We start from the raw sequence: 14,072 nt of genomic DNA, 5'->3' as shown, positions 1-14,072 counted from the left end.
CCGCCCCCCGCCCGCGCCGACCCACGTGCCGCCCGGCCGGGCCGCCGCGCTGGGACATGCACGGCACCGCGCCCCGCCCGTGCGCCACGCCCCTCTCGCGAGAGCGGCGCCGAGGACCGCCCCGCCCGCGCGCCGCGCATGCGCACCGCGTCCAGCTGGCGCCCGAGGAGCGCCCCGATCGCCCCGGCATGAGGAGGGTCGCGGCCTCGCCCCCGCCCGCCGCCATTCGCTGCTGCGGCGCTCCTCCCGACGTCTCGCGGTGCGGCTCCCGGTCGGAGCCGTCGGCCACGCTGCTCCTCGCTGCCGAGGGGAAGTTCCGGTAGCACGAGCCGGCGGAGCGCGACCGCAGCCTCTGGGTGCTGGACTGAGGCGGGCGGAAAGGGGCGTCGGGGCGGGGAACGCCGCGCTCCGGGCCGTGGGCGCTTCGCCTTCGTTTCAGCGTGAAGTGGCGGCGTTCCTCACAGCGCTGCGCGGCACGGAGCTGACGGCGCGCCGCGAGGAAAAGCTTTGGGGTGGCGGCCGGGCAGCGCTGCGCGCCGTGCTGTGCGCGGGCAGGTGGGCGCTGCGCGCATTTGCGGCGCCTGATCGTGAGATGTTTCCTTTACCGAAGGTCACGAGAGCGCGTGTAATGATAAACATTTGAGCTGTGGGGTCACAGGAGCTCGGGAGCCAAATGTTTGGAGCAAACATGTAAGTTTCTTCCCTTGTTTTGTTGTCCTGCCCCTGCCAGCGCCTGGCCTCACCTGTGTTTGTACGCTGAGGCCTTTACTCCTCTGTGTGCTTTGCATTGCTCTGAAGCAGGCTCCCCTTTGGCTCACTGCCACTCTGTGCCATCTCTGGGCCACGTTCAGTCACGTCTGTCTGTATACAGTTGGGTGGGTCTCACACGCTGTAGACGTCTGCACGTGCTCTCACTGTGAGAAGAGCTGGAAGAACCAGTGAAAAGGGGAAAGAACCCTGGCTGATACTGCAGGGAGCAGGAGGACACAGGCAGCACGTGAATGCACTTCTCAGAGTGCAAATTAAGGCAGAATAGAGCCCAGGACAGGTGAGGAGGCAGAGGCAGTCACTGCGACCCTCACCTAGCATCTTATCTTAACCACAAGTAGTGAATTAATAAACAAGGGCTTGGGAAACTCAGCCCCAGTCAGGCCTGTCTCTGATCTGCCTCTTCAGAACACAGTCACTTCACTTACCTGCATCTTTAACGCCACGGTCTGGGTGAGCAATTCTTGTACAGCTCAACAAAGCCATTCTGCTGAGCATCCAACTCTGCACAGAATTCGTTGTCTGAGCATACTAGTCAGGAGCAGAAGCTGCAGAGCAGATCTTTTTTCATTTTTCTGAAGGACAGTGTGCTATGAAAAAAAACCCAACAGTTTAATAGTTCAGTGGGAGTTTCTTACACACAGAGTTAGTCATCTAGTCATCACTATAATGCCATCATTTGACTGTACCTTGAGATGCAGCTGTCGAACTTCATCGTTGCGTTGAGCAGCAAAGTTGTACTTGTTTGAACAACTTACATCATGGGAGACTTTATTCTACGTTCTCCACCCACACAACCCTGCGATTTATTTTCACCTGAAAACTTGTTAATAATACCAGCGAAGAAACTAATGTTCCAAGATGTTTAGGATTCACATACAAATCTTAAATTCTACTGGCAGAAACAGAACATCACTGCTTTGATAGGGAATAGTCAGTAGCACTCTTCACAGCAAGAAGAGTTTTAGTTCTTAGTTCCATGGCACTGTGCCTGAGCATGATATACTTACTCAGGTTAATGTGTTTTCTGCCTACTTTATCAGTCCAGATGGGCTTAAAGGGAGGAAAGCAAAATAAGCATTTGATGATCACAGAAGTGACCAACTTGCAGTAGAACTCAGTGCTCTGGTAGGATGCTGAGGAGCAGATTTACAACATTTCATGCAATGGGTGTTTCTTAGATGCAGCAGTTTGCCCATGACAGCATTTGGTCACTTTAACTAATGGCTCTGAGCCACCCTGGGGTCAGCAAAGTGGGGCAAAGTCCAGGACATCTCTCCCCTGGCCCTCGAAGCAGTGCGCTGTGATAAACAGAACGGCCACTTTGCTTTTATCTGCTGTGCTTCCTTAAACCAGCTGCACACAGCTGTGAAGCAGCCTGAGATGAGGCTGATCCTCACTGTGATGTTACCGTTCAGAGGTGTCAGATTCAGCTCAGTATATGTGCCAAAGTTGCCCTCAGTGCTGGCACCCCACCAGCTTCTGAAAAGGGCTTTCAGCTGTTACACCTGTGCAATTTTTGTTGTTTTTTAGCGTTCACAAGAAAGTCTGACATCATTACAGAGAACTGCAATTTTTTATGAAACATCTGGGCTGTCTGAAGTGTGAATATTGAAAAGACTTGTTATCCCAGTCAGAGGTATTTGGAAATATTTATGCTGGCCAGAGACAACTTAGTATTTAGGAATTATCTACTCTCACAACGGTCAGTCTTATTCAGGGGTTTACAGCAGTTTAAACAATTGCAGTTTTCCTTTTTGTACAGTTTTACCCTTATTTACCTCTAGAACAAAATTTGTACCCTTTCATCAAAGAAGTTCCGAATTTAGACTTTTTTTTTCTTTGTAAAATATTCTGGCACATTGGTGCCAGCTGGGCAGGGATTCTGAAGCTGTTTCCAAATGGAGAAGTGGTTGCTCTGAGGATGCCACTTTTTTCCCTTGTGTAGAGTTGTTCAACTGCATAAAGGCTGAGCTAAAATAACTCCCCTTTCATTCTGTACCACAAGTAACAGGGAAGGTCAACTGTCCAAAAGAAGAATGTCAGCATTTTTAGCAGCAGTCACTTAGCACGGCTGCAGAACATACCTCTCTTAGGGCTCCTCTTTACACACAGTGCTGCTATTTCTGATACAGATTAATGAACATTTCCTCTAAAGTAAAGAAAATGTACTCCTATAGAAGATACTCAACTAATTATTCATAAAGGCAGCATGTAAGTACTTACACATTTTTAGTGGAAAAGTATCCCCATAAAAGAGAAATATTTCTTTTTTGTCATAAAGGTTGCCTTACAGTTGAAACTTGAAGCTTTTAAGCGAGAAAAGCCCAAATAGACAAATTATACTGATGTGTTCTTTAAAGGCCAAGAAGCTGTTTTATTAAAATACTGAATTTACATTAAAAAGTCTGAGTCTTTCAATTATAATAACCTTACTGAAGTGACATGAAATCCATGACAAGGAGCTTGCTTTATTCTGTCCACATCCTGTCCTCAGTTATCCAGAGACACTTCTGCTACTATTCAAAACTGTGCAAGTTCACACCCACGTAGAAGCACATTTGTCTGGAAAGACAAATCCCAAGGCAATTGGTTCTCATTTTCCCTAGGACAAACAGCTTTTCAACTCTCAGTTTCAAACCCATCCAAATCTGTGTCCCAAGAAACAGGAAAAGCATTTCAGAATATACCAACTCCCGTAAGTGAATGACCTTCAAACAACTTGAAGCAGGTTGAATTTACATTTTACTTCAAAAAAAGGCAAAGTACATACATGAGGAGCAGATGGGAGGAACAACAGTTACCTGAAACCAGGCTTCTACCACTTCTGCCTAAGCTTACCAGCTGTGTCTGAGTCAGCAGGGCTCTGCCCGCCCTGCCACACTTGCTGACCACAGGAACAGGACTGTTTGTATCGAGGGAACATTTTCCAAGGTGAGGCCCGAGTGGAAAGAGTAAGATATCATACACAGTGTAAGTTTATAGTACACAGCTTTGTTTTTAAATGACATAACGCAACAGCAGGAAGGAGAAGTAGTAGTTAACAATTACTAACACTAGAATAGTCAAATTTGTATGTTATACATATACAGCAACTAACTGCTTTACAAAAAAAGCAAAATAATACAATATATTGTCACATGTATTTACAGTGTAGTAAATATACTTTTCTGTCAAATTTTACACAAAAAATATTTACAGGTGAATATACTGCATTAAAAAAAATGGTGGGACCAACACTAAAAGTGACTTCCTGTGGTAAGTTTGTTGCATAACAGTAAGACGTGCTTCATTACATTTGTAAAAATTAAACTTAGGATGAAACAGAAAAAGCCCTAAAACCTACAACCCATTTAGGAAGAGAGCACTGGAATGCTCCCAAGTGCTCGGCCCACAATACTTATTTGAAAGGTTTCCTATTCCTGGAAACTTCATGCACATTAAAGCAGAAACATTGGCATAATTAACAGGTAGGTTATGTACTATTCAAATACTACTGAATTATCTTTAAGTCAGGGAAAATACAAACACAAAATGTTAATCATCTTTACAGTACTTAGCTGTAGTTAGTACGTAATGAAACAGGGGTGTCAAACATACAGTCCCCATAGTGTCGCTACGTGGTCCACGTGTTACAATCAGATTTTTCTGAATTTAAGTTTTCATTCTGAAGTACACAGACTGCATGGCTGCAGAGCTGATCCTCAGACCATGGGGAGGGCAGCCTGTGCGGTGCTGAGCGCCGCCTGAAACAGTGGCTGGAAGGTCTGAACCTGGGAGTCTCCCACTTACATCAGGTTTCAAGCCTGATCTTGAAGCACTGTCACCAGCAACTGACTGCTGCTCACTAGCATCAATGGAATGACAGGATGAGGAGAGGGACAGAGGCTGGATTAGAAACGGAGAGCGGTGCTCACAGGAATGAAACAGAGCAGGACACAGAATATGCAAAACAGGAAAAGGGAGCAAATAAGGAAGGATGTGAGAAAGAAAACAAAAAAGTGAAGCAATAGCAACGGCTATTACAGGGAGCAGGTTTTCATGGTGATGGATGACAGTAAGGCACTGACCAACCATATACTAATCAAAGTTTACGAATGAAAGGAAGGCGTTTTCCCCCTTGATCTAAGCACAAACGTCCTAAACCCTGGTGCTGCTGTGTACCGGGGCAAACACAGCCCTGAATTACATCTTTGCTGTAGACTGTGGCCACCTAGAGTACTGCATTCATGTCTGGGCTCCCCGAAGGCAGATACGGACCTGCTGGAGCAAGTCCAGAAGAGGCCAGGAGGATGCTCAGAGGGCTGAAGCAGCTCTCCTATGGAGACAGGCTGAGGGAGTTGGGCTGTTCAGCCTGCAGAAGGCTCTGGAAGACCTCACTGCGGTCCTCGGGGGCTGCAGGAAAGGGCTGTCAGGGAGCGTGAGAGCTTCAAACTAAAAGGACAGACTTAGAGCAGGTAAAAGGAAAAAATTTCTCACGGTGAGGGTGGTGAGGCCTTGGCACAGGCTGCCCGGAGCAGCTGGGGGTGCTCCGTGCCTGGAGGTGCTGCAGGCAGGGCTGGTGGGCCCTGGGCAGCCTGTGCTGCTGGGAGGTGCTGGCAGAGGCTGCAACGTGAGCTTTAAGGCCCCTTCTGTCCAAACCTTTCCACGGTTCTGTGTCTACAGTTACACTCAAGTTCGGCTCTTTTTTCCTAAAATGTTTGACACCCCTGCTCTGAAAGTTCGGGTCACCTCACTGAACTACAGAGTGAAAACGTTCAATGACTCCTTGCCAAGAAATAGAACAAATTAAATTTTGCCGACTTGCTTTATCAATGTATCATTTGTTTCAGTCAGGACTGAGAGCTTACAGTAGTTCTGGTTCTCACTGAAAAGGTAATTTTGGTTTCACCATACTCACAGCTGTAAGAATGCATCAGTTCTTATTTCATGATGCATTTCCTATTGAGGCAATGCAAAATATTAGAAGAGTTGCTCCCAAATGCACTCGGTCCAAACAGAGCAGAGCTGGCAGTTCATCTGGAATTATTTTTAAAGAAAATTTTCTCACAGAGAAACAACTGAACGTTATCTTTTTGTATCAGTAAATCACAAGAGATTCTTTTTTCCTCCCACCTATGGAGGGAATAACTCTAAAGGCTTCTACAATTCATTGTCTTCAGCAAAACAGAAAGGGCTGGAAGTAGCTTGGTTCAGTATAATCAGGTGCAAACCGACAGCGATACCGAAGCTATGAGCAATTTGATGTACGAGATGAGAAAGGTTTTTAAATCAGTGACTCCCAAAATTACAAATGCATAGCAGCTGAAAAACATGGCACAAGTCACTGCTCTGTTCCTTAATTTAAGTCTAGCCTTGTAACCCTTCAACAGACCTAACAGTTCAGGAATCATGATTCCACTGCAGCTCCTACACAGTCAAGAGTAAAAAAATGTGGTTAATTGCACAAGTCTTCATATTTTCCAACGATTCTATTCCAAGATTGCTAATTCTACATTTTCATCCTGTTTTGGCAAACTATTTGCATATTAAGCTTGTGTTCATAGTTCTTCCAGGACTGTAAACAAATTAGAAGAATTGTTATTTTATGAATCAATACAATAAAGGCATTTATTTACATAAATGTTACATTGTTACTGTGTGGATACACGTGAATTATGTGCTATATCAATAAAATCTGAACACTTATAATTGTACCATTCTCTAATAATTTAGCTGTGGAGTTTGATTTACTGAAAGCCACTAACAAAATTGCACTAGAGGATTTTATTTTTTTCATATAGAGGATATACTTTTCTTCCCCCCTTCTAAAGCCATTTATAAGCTGTTAACTTCTAACATACAACAGAGATCTGAATCTAGGAAGTTTAACTGTTGTTTAGCAGTAGATTTGCTTAGCCCTACAACGAGCTGTCAGGCCTTTGTCAGAATGCCCACCCACCTCAGATCCAACGCTCTGCGCATCTTCAGTCCGTGCAGGTCATGTCTGTAGCACACAGTGCTACATCTTTACACGTCATGCAACATAGCAGCATATTATCACAGTCCCCATTGCTAATGCACTACCGTGGCTGGCAAGTCTTTCACAGTGATAGCAATTTCAGTTTCATATAACCCCCAAGTAGGAGCCCTTACAAACTAAAACCCCTTGAAAGTTCTGCAAGAGAAGTTTGATTGCAAATGTCTGTACTGACAGCAGAAATTGCACTGCAAACATTCAAACGTAACCTGGATTTGACAAAGCGTCACTTACTTTTAAATTTGTGTACCTTGAGCAAACATTACTGTTTTTATATCACTGCTTGGACGGCACAAAAGCAGTTTTGCCAAACAACCTCCCAGAGCTGAAAGTTAATCAATAAAATTTTCCCCTCTGTATCCCAACAGTTTATCTGCCAAGAATTTCTTGAAAGTGTGTATTGTTAGAAGGGCAAAACTAAAGCATACGTTAAATGGAAGAAAGAAGCAATAAATTTTAAACACTGCTATAGTGACACCATAATAGTCAGTTCTTGACAGTTTTCTTAGAATGACAGAATCTCAAGGTTGGAAATGACCTGCAAGATCATCCAGTCCAGCCATCCTCCCATCACCACTGCTACCACAAGCACTAAACCACATCTCGCAGCTCCTCGCCCAGACGCCTCTTGAACGCTGCCAGGGACGGCGACTGCACCACCTCCCTGTGCAGCCATTGCACTGCCTGACCACTCTGTGAGAGAAAAAGTTCTTTATGTCCAACCTAAACCTCCTCTGGTACAACTTGCGGCCATTTCCTTGGGTCCTGTTTGTTTCCTGGGAGAAGAGGCCAAACCCTCCTCACCACAGCCTCCCTTCAGGAAGTTGCAGGGTGCAGTGAGGTCTCCCCTGAGCCTCCTCTTCTCCAGACTGAACAACTCCAGCTCCCTCAGCTGCTCCTCATAAGACTTGTGCTCCAGACCCCTCACCAGCTTTGTTGCCCTTCTCTGAACACATTCCAGGGCCTCAATGTCTTTTTTGTAGTGAGGGACCCAAAACTGAACTCAGTACTCAAGGTGCAGCCTCACCAGAGCAGAGTACAGAGGATGCTCACCTCCCTGCTCCTCCTAGCCACACTATTTCTAATGCAGGCCAGGATGCTGCTGGCCTTCTTGGCCACCTGGGCACACTGCTGGCTCATGTTCAGCCGAGCACCAACCAACACTCACAGGTCCCTTCCTCTTCACACTCACAGCCACTCAGCCCCAAAGCCTATAGCACTGCATGGGGTTGTTGTGGCCAAAATGCAGGACCCAGCACTTGGCTTTGTTGAACCTCATCCCATTCACCTCAGCCCAGCAATCCAGCTTATCCAGATCCCTCTGAAGGGCCTCCCTACCCTCAGGCAGATTGACACCACCTCCCAACTCGGTGTAATCTGCAAAACTACTGAGGATCCCCTCATCTAGGTCATCAGTAAAGATATTAAACAAGATGGGCCCCAGTACCACAGTACCAACTCTGGGACGACACCACTTGAAATGGTCTCCAGCTGGACTGAACTCCATTGACCATTCATTACTCATGGGGCACAGCCCTCAGCCAGTTCCTCACCCAAAGAAGAGCAGACCTGTCCAGGCCACGGGCAGCCAGTTTCCCCAGAAGAAGCCTGTGAGAGACCGTGTCAAAAGCTTTGCTGAAGTCTAGGTAGACTACATCAACAGCTTTTCCCTCATCTACTAAGTCCCTTGTCTTTCCACTGTACAACCTTTTATAGTCTAGTTAAAGTACAGCAAAAAAAAAAAAAACTCCTTTGGAAAAAAGACAGTTTATCCAGTCTGGTCCATATACAGTCCAAGTGTTTGAAGCTATGGTCTGGGGAATGAAGAGACTCATGAAGCCTCCTTGTCCTCTCAATTTATTGCTGATTACTAGGAATTTAATCTAATCAACCAATTCTGGCTAAGCTCATTGTACTGCAGCTATTGTTAACTTCCTTTTAAGCACGGTAAAAAAAAGTCCACAGCTAAAAATCCTACAGGTTTGAATCAAAACCAGGATGATAGTAACTTCCCCTGGCTCATAAAGCCACTACCTTGAGAAGTGTGCAAACAGGATTAAGTATTAACACTTTCCTTTATAGAAGAAACAAACAAGGCGAATCACAGAAGCAAGGTAGAACCGTCTATGGGAAATGGCTTTCATATTTGGACAAGGTATGTTCTGCAGTGTTGAAGAACTCACATCTCCTTTGCTTACGAAGTCCTTCAGGGTCTACAAGTGGTTCTGAAACACTGGCTTAAATAAAAAAAAAAAGCAGAAAAAAAGTAAGAAGGCATTAAAATTGAGGCAATGTTTCAGGAGTTGATCATCTGGCAACATGGCTGACAGGATGGGAACTTGAAAAATTAAGTGCAGCATCACAACTGGTGGGGGGCCCTTTGCAAGAGGCCCACGTACGTCAGTCAGTTTCCAAAAAAAAACCCAAAAAAACGATCAAACAAAAAAAACAACCCCAAGTTTCACACAATCTTCTTAATGCTGTGACGTTTCAAGCTGCCAGCACTTCGCTGCTTTTGCACCTGGCTGGCAGAGCCGTGGCGCATCCTCCCGCTGTTGGTGTGGCCAGCGGTGGGCGAGAGCTCCACGTTCTCCTTGTCGATCCCTGGGAACACACACAGACCAACGAGTTAGCCTCGCTGCTTTGCCACCCTGCCGTCAGCACCATAACCACAGACGTTTCTGCAAATGAACAGGTTAGCATGGAAGTGCCTTCACGGTACAAAATACTGTGACACCCTCGATGCCAGAATCAAGGCACCCTGCTGGGCGATGCGGCGCCAGGCAACGGCGACACAGGTGGCACCCGGTGACTGTGCTCAGGATACAACCCAGGTCTGCCATGCGAACAGGTGGCGGCGGTGACAGCCTCTGGGAACACAAGCGGCCAGCAGTGCTGCCCTATAGCTGGGAAAGCACTTCAGACATCCAACTAACAAAACATTTAAAGTATCTCGTAACTCTCTTAGCAGGAAGTAACACAGCCTTACTGGTGACAATGACTCGCAAATGAGAGAACTGATGCAGCTGTTTTATTGCAGTACTGCAATATGAAGAATAGTTTTTTCAGATCAAATGTACAACTCTGAGCTCAGAAAGTACAGCCCCTGACCAGATCCAACACTTCCCTGTGCTAACCTTCGTAAGGACAAGAAAAGTCACTGCAAATACTCCTGAAATACCACTAGTAACAAACAGGGCAGTGAGACTCAGGTCCAGTTCAGGAGGGAGGGCAGAGTGCTGTGCTCTGGAGTTGCCTCAACACCCTGCAGCTGACAGCAGTGTCAGAGCTGCCTGTGCACAAGGCTGCTCGTTTGCAGGAGCACGTGCTCTGATGTATTTGTGGGCAGAATGAACAAGGGTACTTGAAAAGAAAATGCTCCATCCATACCCTCAAAAGACGTCCTCCCAAATCAAGAATAAAGAAACTCTAGGGCCAAAGCTTGGACATAACTGCACAATCGCTGACAAGACGTGAGTCTGGAAATTTTCATGACTGCTATTGCAAAAGTGCTGCTCTCCCAGACAAAGGCAGGAGGTAGAAGGCGAGGATGAAACCAGCCTGGATTTCTACCCCAGTGCACGTACTCTCCTAGAAGCTTTAGATGAATTCTACTGTGTTGTGCTAAAGGAATCACATCAAACAGCCAACCTAAACAAACCCCTCCAGTGTAACTTCAGGCTGACATGACAGCACATGATTGGCTATGAACCACTGCTCTACATCTCTGGGATACAGTCTGTCATTTGAAGACATAAATGTCTTAGTGCAGACACGCTTTCAATCAGTCATTACTTTTATGCTAACCCTACTTTGAGTTAATCACTCGTGTGGCAGCACCTTCGCGCAGCTGTCACTTTACTTCTGCTACAAAATGAGTATGCTTGAGGCACGTCTAACAACACTAAGCACTTACAGTACATGTGCAGCATTGGAATGAGTAGTAGGAAAGGTATTTTAATGGGAGAGACTCAAAGTATAACCAGCAGCAAAAATTAGGATGTCTGACAGCAAATGAAAAGGTTGGAGCAAAATCCTATCACTACAAACAGTATCTCCCACACTTCTATGTCTCATCCCTCTAAGAAATTGATTCTCATTGGCACAAGCAAGAATAGTGATTACACTCCACTGTTTCACACAGTTACAGTGAAAATCAAAACTACACTCAGAAGCTGTCTGTGGTCTGCTGTCCTGCTCCCTGTGTGTGTGAGCTCATGAAGTCACAAGCTATGATGAGAACAGGAAGCAACCTGCAAGGTGAGTAAAAAAAGTCTTTTGCAGTCTTATTTATTTATTTCTCCACACAGAAGCAGAAATCAAATGGTGCTGTGAGAATTCATTTTATTGAACCCTCTGTCTGCTGCAATTTAGTCCAAAGAATTTGTGTCTGCTTCCTGGCAGTGTGCAAATGATGCTGAAGCTGACCTCCTGTGAAACTAAAGAGCTCGTGAAATAGTTTTACATTTTAGCTTAATACGTGCAGCAGAATAATTTCACGTACCAAGCTTCCACTTCTCTATTACCAAATGTATCTTACTCTTGAAGATGTGAGTGATTTTTGCTGCTATTCCATTAAATATTACTAGCATCACACGAGAAATGCAACAGCTTAGCACTTACACTGAAGCCATTCCTGTGTCCAGGATTAGTAAACCACTTCTCATGCCACAAGCCCAACCCTAAAGCAGATCAAGCAGCATCTCGTGCAAATATGATGGAAGTAGAGAGTACCTTGATGAGGAAGCTGCATGAAAACTGCAGATTTAGAGCAAGGCAGAGAAGCTTTACAAACACAGAATGAAAGAAAAAACGTGAGTAATGTCTGTGACAAGGGGTGGGGAGAGATGACAGACAAAACATTCAATGCAATTGCAAGAATGCAATCATGTTTGATGTGTAAACAGATTTAAAAAATAACAAGATGGAATACTTGGCTGTATAAATTCAGTACATTTCCTTACCTATCAAGCACCGCAACTGCTACTGACCTGGGGAGTGCTGGGAAGTTGCGAGCGAGGTCATGGAATTGGAAAGGTTAAGGTTAGCAGTAATGCTAAGCTGGCTCTGCACTGCGGGAGGATACGGAGATGTGGGTGTCAGGAGAGATTCTTCACTGGTTTCCTCATCAATCCCAGGCAAATACGTGTCAATCAAGGCATCGAGAAACTTCACTATGAGCTCAGCGTAGTCTGGAATTTGTGTTTGCTGTGAGTGATGGGGGGAAAAAAAAAAGGTTGGTTCACTTCCTCCCACTTTTCTGTCAATGAATTTCACCCCTAACTCACTGTAGGTTTCCAGTGCTTTTGCCTGAAATTTATAAAAAGCATCTGGAGGCAGCTATGTGTGAAAATCCATCTGTGATCCTTCCCAGATTAATCTAAATGCAATACTACAGAGCACTCGCAGATGTAATTTCAGTTCATCTAAGAACCGCAAAGCCAGAGGAGGGGGCTGTTCCATTCATAACGTTCAAAGCAACCGAACTTAACACTGCTACTCTGCTCGTTCAGTTCTTGTAGCAATGACTAGAAGCAACAAATGGAAGCACAGATGGTCAATGGTTTTATTTCTTCTGTTGTAACATAGAATTTGTCCTTATGGAATTATCATTCTTAACGATTAAACTCTTAAACAGTAAGATAAGGATAACAAACCAGAGTTTCTGAATAATATTCCATGTCTTTGGAGTCTGCAAACTTCAGGGTGCTGAAAAGCTGTATTTACCACCTGACTGCTTTCATCCAGCCTCAGTAAGTTTACCATGAGTTCATCAAAATAGCTGCTGCAGGCTAAAAAACTTCTAGCCATAAAAGCGACCCTTATGTTACTGACTTGCTCGTGTCAGTTTTGTCATTTATCACTTCTCTACATCATACCTGGAGCATCAGTGTGCTTCATAAAGAGAACAAAGGTAAAAATTGATGAATTTATCTCTTACCTTGGAAAATGGGCCAGCAAACCTCCACAACCCATTAAATCCAAAACCTACAACAACAAACTGAATGTTATGAAGGATTTATGAGGTCAGAGAGAATCCAAACAACACTGATCAGCTCTTCTGCGAAGGCATTTTCATTAGGATATCTAACTTTGAATTCAGTAATTAAAAAAAATTACTTTGTAGATAAGAAGTTTGGTATTGGGGTGGAGACTCCTCATGGTAGACAACACTCTGAACAATGCCATGAATTGGATTCAACAAATTTGGATCTTGACACAGCGACAAAAGGGTGTTGATCTTGGAATCCAATAAATTATGCCTAAAGAAAAGAACAGTGGGTTATTTTTTTCCGCAAAATGAATACGCACCTTTCTAACCCACATCTAAAAAACTGCATTGAAAGAGTATCCCGAGGTACACTTTGTGTGTTTCGATATGTGCTTGGGGTACTGATTAAAAAATGTGAGTCTATCTGGGACAAAAATATATAAAACTGTACATGTTGACTTATGTAGAAAACTGTATGACCATGTAAAAAGTAATTTGATTTTCCACAGTACCAAATAAATGCCAAAGCCACGCAAAGTCACCAGGCTACTGTAATGGCAGCAGCGACACTGAAAGCTTTAGGGAGGAATGGATGGCTGCACAGACAGGCTCCTGGCTGCTCCCTGGCTGCTCCGCCAACCTGCCCAGACCCCAGACGTGTGCCAGAGGGCCGTCTGTAGCAGTGCTGTGTGAGGATTCCCATTCCCCTAAGAGCACTCCTTCTTCCGCTACGTTAAGTAAATGTAATGCTCTCAAACTGTGATGGACATTTGTCTCAAGCAAAGGACAGACTGCTGCTCACACAGTACAAATGATAAAGCACCTCACACGCGCTTGCCCTGGTCCAGAGACATCTTATAGGAATGCCAAGTACAGAATCATCACAAACAGCTTCAGATACTTACACAACAGGAAAGACCTTTGGGAAGACAACACTGGCTTCTGCTAAATACTCATACAGAATCCGCTGGTCAAATTCATCAGTAGTGTACTTCACTAACGTTGCCTGTGATAATGCAAAGGAATAAATCAGCATGGTTCTGAGGGAGGCTGAGTAGTTACAGGCTTTTTTGCTTGTTATTGTATTTTAAGGTTTTTAAGATTCCAGGATTCCAGAAGCAGCAGCATTACAGAAGATTAATTTGAAGACATGGAATTAAGTTGTTTTATGTCATGAGAAACAATAAGAACAGTTGGGTAATAGCTTCTATTTTGGTCCAAAATTAGCTAATCAGTTTTTGACAGAACTGTGCAACTGAGTCTTTCTGCATTGTAACAGGGCTGCAAGGTGTA

General features: G+C 44.8%; 1 protein-coding gene across 2 annotated transcripts in view; it reads right to left on the bottom strand.

Annotated features, from left to right (window-relative positions):
• Positions 1–8,505: 8,505 nt before the first annotated feature.
• Positions 8,506–14,072, bottom strand: part of NF1 (neurofibromin 1) — a 76,142-nt gene continuing 70,575 nt past the window's right edge. For both annotated transcript variants that reach the window (XM_042830339.1, XM_042830340.1), the window contains 5 exons: positions 13,685–13,785; positions 12,908–13,050; positions 12,729–12,775; positions 11,779–11,995; positions 8,506–9,391 (listed from right to left, as the gene is read on the bottom strand). In XM_042830339.1, the coding sequence (XP_042686273.1) occupies positions 9,249–9,391; positions 11,779–11,995; positions 12,729–12,775; positions 12,908–13,050; positions 13,685–13,785 (651 nt within the window). In that variant the 3' untranslated portion in view covers positions 8,506–9,248. The remainder of the gene's footprint in view (positions 9,392–11,778; positions 11,996–12,728; positions 12,776–12,907; positions 13,051–13,684; positions 13,786–14,072) is intronic.

This window comes from Centrocercus urophasianus, unplaced genomic scaffold (genome assembly GCF_019232065.1).
Source record: "Centrocercus urophasianus isolate 14NV4802_14NV808 unplaced genomic scaffold, USGS_Curo_1.0 seq_33, whole genome shotgun sequence".
Taxonomy (NCBI): domain Eukaryota; kingdom Metazoa; phylum Chordata; class Aves; order Galliformes; family Phasianidae; genus Centrocercus; species Centrocercus urophasianus.
This window is presented reverse-complemented; position numbering and strand designations above follow the sequence as displayed.